The sequence below is a fragment of the Strigops habroptila genome, chromosome 4, assembly GCF_004027225.2.
Source record: "Strigops habroptila isolate Jane chromosome 4, bStrHab1.2.pri, whole genome shotgun sequence".
Classification (NCBI taxonomy): Eukaryota; Metazoa; Chordata; class Aves; order Psittaciformes; family Psittacidae; genus Strigops; species Strigops habroptila.
In genome coordinates, this window is record NC_046358.1 from 69,819,606 (window position 1) to 69,834,713 (window position 15,108).

General features: G+C 43.9%; 1 protein-coding gene across 12 annotated transcripts in view; it reads right to left on the minus strand.

Moving 5' to 3' along the window:
* Nucleotides 1-15,108, minus strand: part of XPO6 (exportin 6) — a 55,686-nt gene that overhangs the window by 9,994 nt on the left and 30,584 nt on the right. For 5 of the 12 annotated variants that reach the window (XM_030482104.1, XM_030482094.1, XM_030482098.1 and 2 more), the window contains exons 7-15: nucleotides 14,582-15,035; nucleotides 10,787-10,913; nucleotides 9,752-9,861; nucleotides 7,316-7,481; nucleotides 6,111-6,203; nucleotides 3,815-3,884; nucleotides 2,285-2,444; nucleotides 1,348-1,440; nucleotides 1-145 (exon numbers count right to left, since the gene is read on the minus strand). In XM_030482104.1, the coding sequence (XP_030337964.1) occupies nucleotides 1-145; nucleotides 1,348-1,440; nucleotides 2,285-2,444; nucleotides 3,815-3,884; nucleotides 6,111-6,203; nucleotides 7,316-7,481; nucleotides 9,752-9,861; nucleotides 10,787-10,913; nucleotides 14,582-15,035 (1,418 nt within the window). The remainder of the gene's footprint in view (nucleotides 146-1,347; nucleotides 1,441-2,284; nucleotides 2,445-3,814; nucleotides 3,885-6,110; nucleotides 6,204-7,315; nucleotides 7,482-9,751; nucleotides 9,862-10,786; nucleotides 10,914-14,581; nucleotides 15,036-15,108) is intronic. The other 7 variants (XM_030482101.1, XM_030482097.1, XM_030482096.1 and 4 more) reach the window with 7 other exon arrangements.

The following is a 15,108-nucleotide window of genomic DNA, read 5'->3' on the forward strand; positions in this document are numbered from 1 at the left end:
CTTTGAGCTGATGAGGGGTGTGATAGCCTCCAGAGTGGTGGAGACGAGCGAGATGAACTGCTCCGGGTTCTGGCGGTGAACTTCACTGTAGAACTGTGCCAGCCAGTGTGCATAGGCCTGCAGTGCTGCCAGGGACTGAGCGTGCCTGTGGAGGAGCAGCGCAAGAAAAAGATACATACATGGGATAAAAGGCACATGTCCTCCAGGACAGCTGCAGAAGGGCCCACATCCTGAGCATGGGGGATAGTTCTGACAGCACATGGCAAAAGAATATTGGTATTTTCAGACAAAGCTGGCAGCTTTTTCTTTAAAAATCACTTACTACCATTTTTTTGTCTCAGACCCTGTATATTCAAGGCATATTTAAACATGTGCTGAAACTGGACTCACTCACTGAGCAATAGTATTAAGCCAAAAGGTCAAATCATAATTATATCTGATAAGGTCAAATTCTAATCAACTGGTAGGTTGGACATAACCATACTTCGTAATTATACTTTTGACACAAGGCCATATTAAGATTTTTGAGTCAGGACATTTCTCTGGGAGTACACAGAAGAAAACCCCTCACCAACAGATCATGGAAAAAAGCCTCCCATATTATATTAAACTGGAAAAGTAAAAAGACCATTAAAAGAACATTATTTGCACAAAAGTCAGTGCTGGTAACTTGGGATTATTAGGAGAAATCCAGGGAGCTACATGACGAAATCTCAAGGTGGTTTTCAAGGAGCTCCTGTACAGGCAATTGCAAACTAGAACAAGCACTTGATGTGTTCAGAAGGTCAATCTTAAATTCTGCTCATGAACACCAGCTGGCAGGAAACAGGTTTGTACTACACAGCCTGTGGAATAGAAGGGCTTTAAAAGGCTGTCAGAGAGGGCTCTATTACTAGCAGCATCAATTTCACACTTAATGTCAACTTTGAGATTGAAGGTATTCTTTTGTTTCAGAAATGACCTGCATAGCTGGAAGGCACATGTTCGTCTTGGAAGCCAAGGACTCAAAACCCCGTACTAGGAAAAACATCTTTTACCTGAGCCATAGATCTGGCTTTAGCAGCAAAAAATCCATACAGTGGAACTACACACAGACAGTAGATCAATTTCTTAAAACACCACTATTATAACACTTATTTCATCGTTTAATTACACTGCAAAAGAACTAAGCTTTTACAGCCATTAGTACAGGGCAGAATAACAGTTTTAGAGCTAATGGGTATTTTTACTTCTCATCACAAATATCTTTTTCTTTAAATAACCTGAGTACATCCATTTGAGGATGTACCATCCCATGTAAATACCAAGTTTGGATCCAACCATTTGCAGTGTCTGTCTCATACTCACACATCGATAAGGTCAGGTTTCAGTACAGATGGTACTGCGGTTTCAATGTTGTACAGTTTAATCTGGGATCCGTACAGCGTTACTTTTACCAACCTGGAAGTGAACACATACACAGCAGGGTGAGATGGATATACACATGTAGAAATCTGCTTTAACATCTATCTGAATGCAGCTCTTTGCAAGTCTGTGTCAATATTTAGCTAATATGTAGACAAGGCTTAGACCGTTTAGTTGAAAATAATTTAGAGCTTATTTCACTATTTGCAGTAAGACGGAACAAATACAGTGTTCCTGCATGGAAAGGAAAAAACATAACCAATGCAGTCATGTAAAGCCATGAAGGTCTGTAATTTGCAACTATGTGCTAATTAAGTTTCTTAGAGGGAAAAAATGGAATGATGCCTGCCTTTTGGTTTTCACAGGTCTTTTCATAGAATCATGGAATGGTTTGGGTTGGACGGGACCTTAAAGCTCATCTAGTTCCAATCCCCTGCCATGGGCAGGGAGACCTTCCACTAGACCAGGTTGCTCCAAGCCCCATCCAACCTGGCCTTGAACACTGCCAGGATGGGGCATTTCACTTTCCACTTACGAGATTTTTGTGATTTAGCTTTGAGAGACACAATTCTGAAGTAATCAAACTACATCTCATTTCATTGCATCACACATGCAGATGCTGGAAAACAAGTACTTCAATCTTTCACGTGACTGATTTTACTTAATCCCTCCTATTAGTTCTTTCATTAAGGATTTAGAAAGCTACCTGGGAAACAGCACTGATGAATGTAACAAGATTCTGGCCATTGAGTTCTTCATATCTCAATTCAATCATAACAAGGGGAGGCAGAAAGAAACCTTGGTTTTCACACTCACTGCAGTGGTGGCAATTGCTCCTTGTACCGGTGAAAGGACAGCAAACTCCAAAACCCATTCCTACCTCTCCACCACTGTCAGAGCATCATTGAACCTGGCAGCAAACACATCCCCAATGAAGTACTCTGCTAAGCGCCCGACGGCCTGCAGCAAGGAGCTCAGGTCCCTTAAGGAGCAGTGCAAGCGGCGGCAATCATTTTCTGCAGTGATGTTCAGCCTGTGACCTGGAATGACAGGAAGGTTCATTAGCAATGAAGCCAACAGACCTCAGTGTCAGTAATTGCTTGTGCTAACAGCCACTGACTAACAGCCTAGCAGTCTGAAAGCTCATACTTCAAAAATCTTGTGCGAGAAAGTCATAAGGGTATGTGTTCTAATAAATACAGCTCTTTGGGCTGGGAAACCTAATTACAGAGCTACAGGAAATGCAAAGTTTATTCTAATTACATTGCAAGCATTCTTCTTCAATTAGCTCGGCAGCGGGTCACAGTTCAAATCGCAGCACTGCCCAAGTGACTGAAATACTCAAACTGGGCAAGACAAGCTCAACTGTTCTGACTGCCACATTTTGAATTCCAATTTAAAGGCTGAAACAGGTTACCAAGTATTTCAGCCTTTCATACATTTATTTTATTCTATTTGTTTTAATACCTACATAAACAGGAGCCTTTCTGTGTATCGGTTGACATGAAAAGCCACCCCAGCTCTGCAGATAAGGTCATTACCCAAACTCCCTCTCCTGGCCAGAGCGTTAGAAGTGTTCCAACAGCACAGGCACATTTGTAACAATAGTGTTTGCTTCTATATGAAATGTGGTTCATTACTTTCATATTTCTCATGTAAGAAACATACCAATAACTAGATTTGCCAGTCTTATTACTTATGCAATCATCCTACCACTCAGTTGTATATATACCAGTTCTCCAAACACTCCAGACCTTTAACTAAAAAGGCAAACATGTTCTGCAACACCACATTTCCATGTACACAGTACTGAAATACAAGAGATTCCTTTGCTGGCCATATCAGAAAACTTATATATAACCTCAGCTACAATCTTTCCTCACACAGATCTCACTACTATCACTTTCCTTATTTCTCAGGAAGGAGCAATAAAGCTACACTCGTGCTTTATATTCACTTGAGAGCACTGGTGTCTTTGTAAGCTACTTCATACAGGAAGGCTCCTGAAATGCCAGCTAGATAAGAAACTACTACTACAGCCTAAATAGTTCATCTTCTCATTTACTCACAACAGTTTTAATTCAAGCCTAAATAAAAATACTCCTATGGTGGACAACTTCACATGAGATTTGAGCCCCAAGCAAATGGGAGCACAACCTTTCTTGAAATAAGTTTAATGGGAGGAAAAAGGTCATCCATCCATGTTACTGTAGTATTTGATGCTGCATACCTGTTTTTAACAAGAAAATAAATCACATTATTAGATGTCCGCTACGGTAGTTTACGGAACCATCAGACACCATACATATGTTCAGACCCCCAATGGAATATGGAAGAAGCAACACCAAAGCAGGTCTAAATGGCTTCTGCAATCAGCTATTCAAAGAGTGAGGGTCACAATGGTTATTACCTGTCCCTGAAGTGACCACAAACTGTTGGAGTCCCAGATATACTTCCAAGTTATCCTGCAGAACTGGAAACTAGAAGAGACAACAAAAGAGAGTGATTTTGGGGCTTGGCAGGCAGTTAACATCCAACTACTGATTACACAGTGCACATTTTTCTTGCTTCTCCCCAGTGTTTTCAAAAAGACAGTTGGAGAAGAGGCAAGTTGCTAGGCCCTGGCCTGATCCTGCATGCCACAGCTTCTCATGTCTTGATAGCTGTCATGAAAGCCCTCAAGATCACCACCCTGAAGGCACTTTTCTGTGGTAGCTCTCCCTTTCCCACAAATACCAGCAATCAGCCTAACAAGATAATGGTCTGACAAGCGTAAGTGATGGCACAGCATGCCCCACTATGAATATACAGATGGATGTATAACTCAGACCAAACACAGCAGAGGAAAGGCAAAGCTTGGAGCACGGGACGCTTGTGCTGCAGCCATCTCACCCATAAGTATCAGCTCCTCAAAATGCAGCTACTAAAATACTGTTCAACCAAAGAAGTTTCCAAGCAGAGCATCTCTACAGCAGTGCAAAAGGGAAGTACTGCAGCAGGCAAGCTGCAAGATGCATTAAGAAAGCTCCAGGCGGAAAACAGCCAAGGGAGCAGCCACCACAGCCCTCATGCATCCTGGTCTGGGAACAGACGGCAGGACTGAGAGCAAACATGCCTGATCCTGGCAATACTTCAGCTGAGCAACAGGTTATGCTACCATAGAGGAAGTGTATTGTGCAAACAGACTAGAAAGCCTTGTCAGCAGCTTTCAGCCAGCCAAGGTACCTCGGTGATCTGAATTAAGAGATTATTTGTGCTGTACCTGAATGCATTTTTATCCACACAGGACAAAACTGCACACTGACCTTTTCCTTGTAGACAACCCATCAGAAAGAGTATTTTTCTAACCTTTTCAGTATATTGGCAGAAGTCACCCCATATGAGGTGGTTAATTTTATGAAAGTTCTCTCATCCATGAGCAGAAGGAGCCACAGCCTTTCATTGTCCAGCATGGGATAGAGTAACAGCAGTTGGTGTATGACGTTTTTAATTATTTGCTACTGACAGACCAGCCACTGTATCCAACAGTACTGCGGAGCACCATGAGAAGCACCTGAAACTGCTTAAGCATCTCCTAGTTTATCCAGTATACAAGAGTGACATAACGCAGGGCTCAAGAAAGCACTCACCATCAAGTTTCTAACATGCTGTGCCTAAGTAACAGTGGAGAGTCTTTATATAACTGCAGGAGGAGACCTATTTAAAAAACCCACAGATAGTCTTCCTCATGTTAATGTGCTACTTTAAGGAAGCCACATGCTCTTCACCATATGACCCATATGCTCAGTGAAACAGCTGCTCCTCTGTCTGCCTCTTGCAGACTTATGCCGTGTGCCACGCTGCAGAGCAACTTCTACTTTCACACGAGGGCTGTTATGTTCACTACTTCAGAGTTTCTAGTAACAGTGCTTAGCTCAGCCAGAATGGTTCTTAAACAAAAATATCAATTAAAAGTAGTTCAGGTCAGGCACCTTCTGCCTCTGCAGCAGCTTCATTTCCTCTGCTTCTTGAGAATGTGGTTCAGAGGTCCAGGTATACAGTATCTCCAGGAGAATTAACAGGCTTGCTTTGAGATCCTACTGCTACTACGTGTCTTTCCTCTCACCCAGCAAGGTGGCACTGACTACTCTGAATGTTGAACTCTGCTGGCTTACAGCCTCAAGATCTCCTCATCAAAACCCACTGTAATGCTACAAACCCCAACATCTTTTACACTACCAATTCTAAGCAAGAGCAGTGGCACTAGCTGGAGAGAAGCACTTCTCTGTTTATCAGATGTAATTCCCAATTGTCTGAGACACTCGCTTCAGCATTTATATCTAGCCTTTCGTTTAAATGAAGATTCCACTCTCCTTAAGACCCATCTGCCCAATGCACAGCGCTGCCTCCTAATATAAAGCCCAAGATAAACATCAGTGAAGGACTGCTGCCAAATGTTTACACTTTGAGAGATGGGAATTTCTAAAGAGCTTAGTGTCCAGCAAGTAGGACTCAGATGCTCACTTCAAAACACACCAAGAAATCTGACAAAGCCAAACTCCAAGGTTTTTTCCTTCAGTTTCTGGTCTCCTCTTGCCAAGGTTTTACATCCGAAACCAAATTTCCCTCCTATCTTTGGCACTGTGGCTTCTATCAAACAGCTTGCAACAAACTGCAGCAGCTGGTGCTCATTTCACATTGCACTTTTGGTCTGGATAACAACTTACTAGTGTGGAGAAGGCATGAGTTGGCAAGAGCTCCATGACTTTTGCAACCACTTCCAAGCTCTGGCGCAAGTACCGCTGCCACTCGGTCTGCTGCTATGGGAAGAAACGCCAAGGTAAGTACAGCACATCCACAGGGAAACAGCTTTTTGCAGACTAGTAGGTCTTAACTGATGCTTGGGACTAGCCAGCTCCTTTCCAGAGCTTGGCTTTTGCAGACATGCAGATGCTGAACAGATACTGCTCTCGTGATTCTCATGTACCGCTAGGAATCTAGTGAAGAATAGTTTTGCGAAGCCAGGCTTTGGGCATGAGGGCATATGTTTCCCTAGAGTGATAAGGTACAAGCATTCACTCCCAAAGCACAGTTACTGCTCAGATGACAAGCATCCATTATGCAGAACACTCTCTCTCAACCATTTTAGAGACCTATTCCACTTCTAGATTTATCAGTACTGAGATGATGTTTACTAATACCGACTTAGTAGAAATATCATAGAATCCCAGACTGGTTTGGGTTGGAAGGGACCTTAAAGCTCATCTAGTTCCAACCCCCTGCCATGGGCAGGGACACCTTCCACTAGAGCAGGTTGCTCCAAGCCCATGTCCAACCTGGCCTTGACCACTGCCAGGGATGGGGCAGCCACAGCTGCTCTGGGCACCCTGTGCCAGCGCCTCAGCACCCTCACAGGGAAGAGCTTCTGCCTAAGAGCTCATCTCAGTCTCCCCTCTGGCAGGTTAAAGCCATTCCCCCTTGGCCTGTCCCTACAGGCCCTTGTCCAAAGGCCCTCTCCAGCTTTCTTGCAGCCCCTTCAGGCACTGGAAGCTGCTCTAAGGTCTCCCCTTAAGGAGCCTTCTCTTCTCCAGGCTGAACAAGCCCAGCTCTCTCAGCCTGGCTCCAGAGCAGAGCTGCTCCAGCTTAAAGCTTTTGCACCAGAGATGGTTCAGCACTTAATTTCCAAAACAACCATATGTGGACACCTAATGCCTCTGAGAATCAGAACATAAGTATTTATATCCCCTCCTGCCCCAAAGGAGTTAAAAGAAGTTAAAAACAAACATAATATCTTTTCAGTGTGACTTGAAATACATTTTTGTCAAAAGCATTTCATGCTGCTTTAAACTTTAAACCCCACACAGAATGAAGAAGCAGTTGTCTAGCTTGTACTCCAAAGCACAAGCTCTGGGAATGACATTCCAGGTGTTACCAGTGCAAGAGTTAATATCTGGACCTGTAGCTGTCCTTGTTCAACTCTGCTCCTTACATCATCATCCAGTGTCTCGTCATCCAGCTCCTCCAGCTGTGCCTGGTTATACCTGAACTGGATTCGATTCAACACCTCTGTCAGCAACAGAACCAAGGCATCTTCGTACCTATGACCAGAGAGAAACAGAGCAAGAGTTTGATAAAACAATTCTGCAGAATTGCTGTGCCATAGCCTTTCCAGCAAAGAAGATACATCACACAGATGACAGTTTCAAGTGGGCCACAGCAAAGAGCCTGCAGCACAGCTTTAGGTGTCTGTTGAGGAAACACCAAGCAGATCCTAGGATTAAGAGTATTGTGTCATTTCAGGTCACACACTACCTGCAAGGAAAGAAGTTGGCAATATCTGATATCCCACTACCTCTGAAAGGGAAAGGGAGAACTGTTAGCAATAGAAGCAGCCCACATGTTCAAAACAGGAAAGGTAGAAGTGGCTGGCCAGGAATAACAGCAGATGTGCATGAACAGGAGGCACCGAGAGCTAGTTGTTGCTTAAGCTGCTCCTCAGCAGCCTGTCTGATGCTCTGCTTTTGGGCACTGAATGCAAAACACGGGAAACAGGGCAGTTATTGCTGTATACCTTAAAAGAGGGACTCCCCTGAGGCTATTTGTTCTGCTATCCTCCTTCTCTACACTGTCGGCCAAAGAATTCAGGCCTTTGTCCTCTGAAACAAAGCCAGCCCTTTAACTACTTGTACTGTAACACTAAAGGCATGTCACTGAAAAATGCCTTTTCATCTCTCGGAGCTAGGAAGCTGGTACAGAGCACAGAAAACCCTCCTCACTGATCACCTAAGAATAATGCTAAGCTGCAAAATGAGCATAGAGCGACCTGAGCATGCCGTCATTCCTGATGACACAGCGCCAAAGTTTGGGGCTTTCAAGTGGGGCTGATTTGATTGTTTTAAAAACCTCCTTTCTCCCTTCTCAGCTGCGGTCCAGTGCAAAGGTCATGCTCTTTTCTAGGTGAGATCAGGTTGGAAAATTAGGCATTAGGATACACTACCAGAGATTCAGAGCATCATGCAATCCAAGTGTCAGCCTAGTCAGCTGAAGCAACTGATAGCTCTCTGTGCAAGGAGGCCGAGCTACGATCTTTTCTCGTAATCAGATGACATAACTCTGGATTTAGCAATTTATCCAGTAGCAAAAGTTGCAGTGTGTACAAAATGCAAAGTTTGTCAACCACAGAACAGGAAACTTCATCTGTGCTCCTGCGGTGTAACCACTCCCAGGCTGTCAAAGTGCAGTGCTCACCCGCCTGAGCGCATGCAGGAAGCTGTTGGTGTCAGTGCTGTCACCAAGGACAAAGCAGTACAAGTTTCAACCACTTGTGTGCTTTTTGATCTGTTTTATAGTCTGACACATCTCCTAGAGACAGCTATTGTATGTTTCCATGTTCTCCATCACAAACTGTTTGACACAAGCACATTAGCCAGGGGAAGAGAAGCAGAACGCCAAGGCAGAGTTCAACAGCATTAGGCAGAGAGCAGCAAATTAGGAACAAATTATAACAAAGTTCAAATGCAAATACCTACTACTTGAGAAATGAAAACCCCACAGTTCCCATGCTGAGAGGAAGAGTACTGTCTGGTGTAAGCCTGTTCCATGTTTGTTCTTTGGGGTTATGATGCCAGGCTGCCTTTCAAAAGCCAACCACTTACATTTCGTGTGCTCAAGGGAAAGCAGCTTCATTCTGCACTTAACACAGCACAAGCCATGGCACTTCTAAGCCTCCAAAACTTGAACAGGGTACCAGTGTATTCCCCAGATTTTTAAAATGGCAGCAAAGGGACTCTTATCCAAAGAGAGGCACCCATTTCAGGATACAGCATCTACAAAGGCAGAGCTGCCAACCACTGTTGCAACTGATGCACGCAACCAGCATCAGAGATAAGCAAGGGGAACTTCTAACTTCCAAACACAGTCTCTTCAATATTTCTCAGAGACACATTCTCCATTTCAACAGGAATTTTAAAATCCTAATTAAATTTTTTTTTTCCTAATTCTTACATTATTTGTACAAGCTGTGTGAACACTTACCAGGCAACTGACTCTGAATATGTGCTAAAGCATGCTCTAAAATTTGCTAACATGTGTTACAGTTCTATTTTAGACTACAAAGCTTTTTTCCTCTGGCTGCCAAGTTCACACACAACGTATGTGACAGTTTTCTACCCTAATCTGCTCAGTTTAAATTCTTTTGAGTAAGTGTGAAACACTGAAATCTACGCTTCTTCTACTTCACAATTTTAGAGGATCGGTCCCGACCACATGTGAAGCTGGAGTAAGCAACAGCTTATTTCTCACAGTCCTGCCATGCTGACCATGAAGGCTCTTTGAACTGTCACATCCTGAGAGCTTCCCCACTGCTCACCTGTTGAGTACTGCTTCTTTGTCTGCCAGACGACTTTTGATTTTGCTAGTCAGGTAGTCCAAGAAGAGTGTCCAGATGTCCAAGCAAGAAAAGTAACCTTCATGTGTAGGCTGAAATATCCCAAAATTCACAATGAGTATTGCAAGCTATGGCAAGCTTGGTTTCACACAATGAAAACACAAGTTAGCATGCACTTCACAGGAAGGACTTCTTGCTTTATTAAAACATTTTTAGGAGGTCACTGGAGAGATTAATAGCTGTCAAGAGATGAGCAAGAGATTTTGCACAAAGGTAGGAACCCAGGAATTACAAAGCTGGTCTCAGCATTAACCCATCTCATGACTCGCTGCATCAGCTTCGATCATTTTATAAATCTGCTGCCTTGTCATTATTCGTATGTGGGGGCAAACAGGGGTTTGAATTCACCGTGACAGCTTCTACACCAAGATAACACACAATAAAACCCAAACCTTGGCTTTTGATACAATACCAAAAATTACAAGGAAAGCCTCAGATAAAATAATCAGATTCAGGAGAAAAAAAGCATCCCCAAACACAAAATGAGCAAGATAGAGGTGCCCCATCCCTGGCAGTGTTCAAGGCCAGGTTTGACACAGGGGCTTGGAGCAACCTGCTCGAGTGGAAGGTGTCCCTGCCCGTGGCACGGGGTTGGAACTGGATGAGCTTTAAGGTCCCTTTCAACCCAAAACAGTCTGGGATTCTATGATTGTTCCAGACAACACTGTCCATTCCAAGGACTAGCAAATAAATAAAAGCAAAACCAAAGATAAACACCAGACAAATTGTTCTTGCAAGATAACTACATCTGACCCCTGTCTCCAACTAAATCCAAGGGCACATTAAAGCCATTTCCAAGTCCCCAGCACTAGATGGGAAGTGCCACAAAGACAAGTTAATAGGCTTTTTTTCTAGGCTAACTTGAGGTATCAACGTCACTGGGGAAAACAAGCTAGCCCTGCTGAACAAAACAGAAGAGAGAACAGACTGTGGAAAAACAATGTCTCAGGGCTGTACCTGATGAAAAGTGTATTTGAACAACAGTGCCAGAAACTCAACCACAGGGAACTGGGAGTAGGATTCAATTCGTCGTAGGTGGACACTCACAAAGAGACGGAGAAAATCCGTAAACTTCTCAATGTAGCTACAAGGGAAAGGAGAAAACAACTCAGAAAACATGAAGGATGCCAAAAGGGAAAGCAATTTCATTGAAATTCACTCAAAATCCTTTTAATAAAAGAAAGTTACAATTAACAGCCAGTAGAACAATTAAAACATAAAGCCCTGTAACAATTACCTACAGGATGGTCAACCCTTCATTCCATTAATACCTGAAACAGTAGAAAAGACAGTCTAGTCAAAAGCAACTTTAGTATTCAGGTAAATATATTTGAGTTCAACCAGGCCTGCAAATAAGCACAATTCCCCCCGCCCTCCCCACCCAGAGGAATAATTAACAGCCGGGGTTGTCTTACTGATGTAGATAGGATTAGTGGAATAAACGGTACCACTGAGAAATTCAGCTGGAAGCAAGAAGTTAACAGGAGTTAGCAATACATGTGTTACATTTACACGAGGTAGTGGAAGCACCATGGGGCTGAGAAGAATGGTTTCTTCTGCAGTGCAGACCAACTATCCAAAAGTTTCTGAACTGAGCCCAGGCTTTGGTGACTAAATTAGACTATAAAGACAGATCTTCCTCCAAAGCATGGGACTACTCAATGTTTGGGACTGCATAAAGTGAAGGTCCAAAGGAAGCCTGCTACCAACACTTAAGGGAGTCCAGCAAGAGCGCGACCTCGGTGAAGCACTGAGCGTTCCTGAGTATGCAGCTGGGGGGGAACTACCAAGACCACAGTGGGGTAAGTAAGCTTTTACCAGATAAAAAGAAGCACCCTGCACAACACAAGCTTCATTAAGGTTAGAAGTCATCCTCATATTTATCTATACATGAGAGTGTTCAATACTCCATCAGTTCAATACATCCATCAGAGGACCAATGCATTGCAGCATCATACACAGCGAGAGCTCCCGCAACCCAGTGGCACGGCTGCGTGCAGAGAAGTCCATCCTTCCCGCATGGCAAGAGCTCTAAAGTGCACTTGAAGTTTTTCTTTTAATTAAAAAGTTAGGCTTAGCAAAGTTTCAGAAATGCATGAACAGACTGGTTTTACGGTACTGCCTTGCTCTTCCCTTCTGCAAACTCTTTCTTGGTGGGGAACCCTACTCTTCCTAATGACATCTCACTCAAGACAAGAAGCACTGCCAGCTAACATAGAGCTGCAGCACTGTCGGTTGTTACAAGCCTACAAAACCACATGATACTTTGAATATGCGAAAAGATTAAGTTTCCTTTTTATTTGGCATTGCCTACTTGACAAGAGATCACTAAACATACCCGATTGCAGATCAAACACTTCAAAAATAAAGCTAGCAGGAAAAGAAAGAGTCCAGATCCAAACACTTCCTTCATGCTTTTAATTTTTTATTTTCTAAAGAGCTTCTGATCTCAGACCAGTGAAATTCTTACTTGGTCCCTAGCTCTGACAGCCCCAAAGGTCCTTCTGCAGCCACTGGGCCGTTGGTTGGATCCCTAGTAGCCACTTGCCATGTTTTGGGATCTTCAAGTTAAAACCAAACACAAATAAAGCAAAAGATAGTTTAAGCTTATTCTTTTCCTGGACTAGTTTGGTAGTACCAGCTGTTCAGGACAATGTTGTAAAAGAACAAAAATAATCAGCACCATGAGAGGAAGGGAAGGAACGGACCCAGGGCAAGTAGGTTCTGAAGACAGCAAACTAACCAATTCTCTTCAGAATTTGATTGTTCAGGTGCCTTCCAACCCTAACCATTCTATGATTCTAGGAATTTGTTAGTCCAACACAAGATGACACTTTCATGCAGTAAGTTCTTTTGGACATACAATTATAGCTATGCCCTTCAGTGACAAAAGGAAAATCCTTGCATCCTTTTCCACAGAGAGGACAGTCAGCTCCACTCCTCCAGAAGCCAGCTAAGTCTTTCCAGTATCCAGAACATCTTAGTTACATTCCTATTTCAGACCTTCACAATGAAGGGGTCTCACAATTACAGACACCAACAAATCTCTGTGGATAACATATCTAAGCAGCAGAACACATGATATGGCAATACCGTATCACAAAGGCCAACGCAGCTAGAGACCTTCTGCAGCCTTGCCAGTGAAGGCTGCTTGCTCATGCTTTCCATAAAAGAAAGAACAAAGCGATAGAAGAGATTGTGGGGTTCCAGGAAAGCTTTTCTGAAATCCAGAGTGGAATTCTCAGCTCTCTGTGCACACATCTATGTATGCAATGGTGGCACATTCATACATGTCTTATTTCTAGAACCGAGTGATACTGAAGTCAGAGCAAGTTAGTAAAAAATGAACAAACAGAATTTACTGTTCAGCAGAAGTCATGATTAATCTAAATTTACCACCCCAAAGTTACACATCTATCTAAAGAGATGGAAAAAGGGCATTTTACAGAAGAAACATGGAAGTCATCTCTACAAATGGATTCACAGTTTGTTTCCTAAATTTGTTTTTTCTCTTGAGTGGATATTAAAAAAAAAAAATCCAAACAAAAAAAACTCCAACAAAAAGCACCCAAAAGCTCAAAGCTCCTTGCTGCTGCATCCAGGATCAGAAGCTTTACACAGCAGCACCATGTATCTGTAGCAAGACACTGGGAACATTCGCACAGTCACAACCTATTTGCCATCATTAGCCCCAGCCTGCCAGGTTCCCCATGGCAGCAGCCTGCAAAGACACGCAGCCTCAAGCCCTCGCCTCTTCCACCAACCTGACAACACACGGATTCAACCACTCAACACAACAGCAAGACACTGAGGGTGCTGAGGCGCTGGCACAGGGTGCCCAGAGAAGCTGTGGCTGCCCCATCCCTGGCAGTGGTCAAGGCCAGGCTGGACACAGGGGCTTGGAGCAACCTGCTCGGGTGGAAGGTGTCCCTGCATGTGGCAGGGGGCTGGAACTGGATGAGTTTTAAGGTCCCTTCCAACCCAAACCAGTCTGGGATTCTATGGAGTAGGGTTATATCTGATATAAAAGAATTCAGCTGTTTTAGGCAAAAAAGATGGCAGTAACTGTCTGGAAAATGACAACACACAGACTCCCAAGATGCTGTGTCTTCCCTGCTGCCTCCAGTCAAGCCAGACAGCCCCTGCAGCAGAGCCATTCACTGCTGCCATTAATGGAGCTCCCCAGGCTGTCTTTTGGTGATGTTTAAAAAGGAGTAAAAATGAAAAAGCAATGAGGAAACTGTCACATCTCAGTGAAGGGTAGGAAACTACTTCTATTTTCTTTCAATGACTTGCAGAATATCTTTCATGACTTTCTTTCTTGACTCGTAGAATATCTACCCACTCTTTGTATGTTTGAGTTTAAGCAGAGAAGGCAGATACCAACCAGGAAAGGGGATACTGCAATGCCTTTACCTCACTGAGCCTCTTCTGTTTTCTGTTACAAATGAGTGAAGGGCAGGTTCAGCTCTTGTGCCACCTCAGACCTGCAGTCAAACAGTAACGAACTGGGGGAAAGGGGAGGAAGAGGACAGGAAAGAATACCAACGTGCGCCACCATGGTCCCTTAGCAAACTCAGCCCCTTACCAGAACCTTACCTGTGGGCACCTACCTTTCTGCCTGCCTCCCTCAGCACAGTGCTCTGAAAAAAAGGCGATTAGACACACCATGCATGACTACAAAGTAATAAAGACTATCCTTTAGAAAGCAAGAGGCCCTAGCACAGCTACTTAGCTGTTGGTTGCTCTTACCTTTCATCCAGTTCCTCTAGCCGGCTCTTCACCGTATGGGCGTTGTTCTCCTTGGTAATCTTCTGCAGGAGGTAGAAAGTCTGCTGGAACATCCGTAGCAAATACTCTTCAAACTCCATAGGCACACAGTTCTTGGACATCAGTTCATTGATGCAAGACATAGCCAAGACGCCAAGGCGGCCACGCTCCTGTCCCAACACCGAGTTCTGGCTGCTGCCATTCACAGAAGACATCTTCCGCACGCGGGTGTCGCAGCCGAAGCGAGCAAAGTGGAAAATGGTGGTGAGGAGTGATGGAGTGATGCTAGTAGACAAAGGGATCCAGCTGAAGAGGTGTGCCAGGCACTCCAGCGCCAGGGAACATATGCATTCACTTTCTGTATCAAGGATGGGGATTGGCTGGTTCAATAGTTTGGCTGCACTGGGACTCTGCAACAGGCTACTCAACAGGTCACCTGGGAAACAAAGCACACATCTGCATTATAAGTCAGGACAATTACCTTCAAAAGCTGCAACTGACCAGCCTAG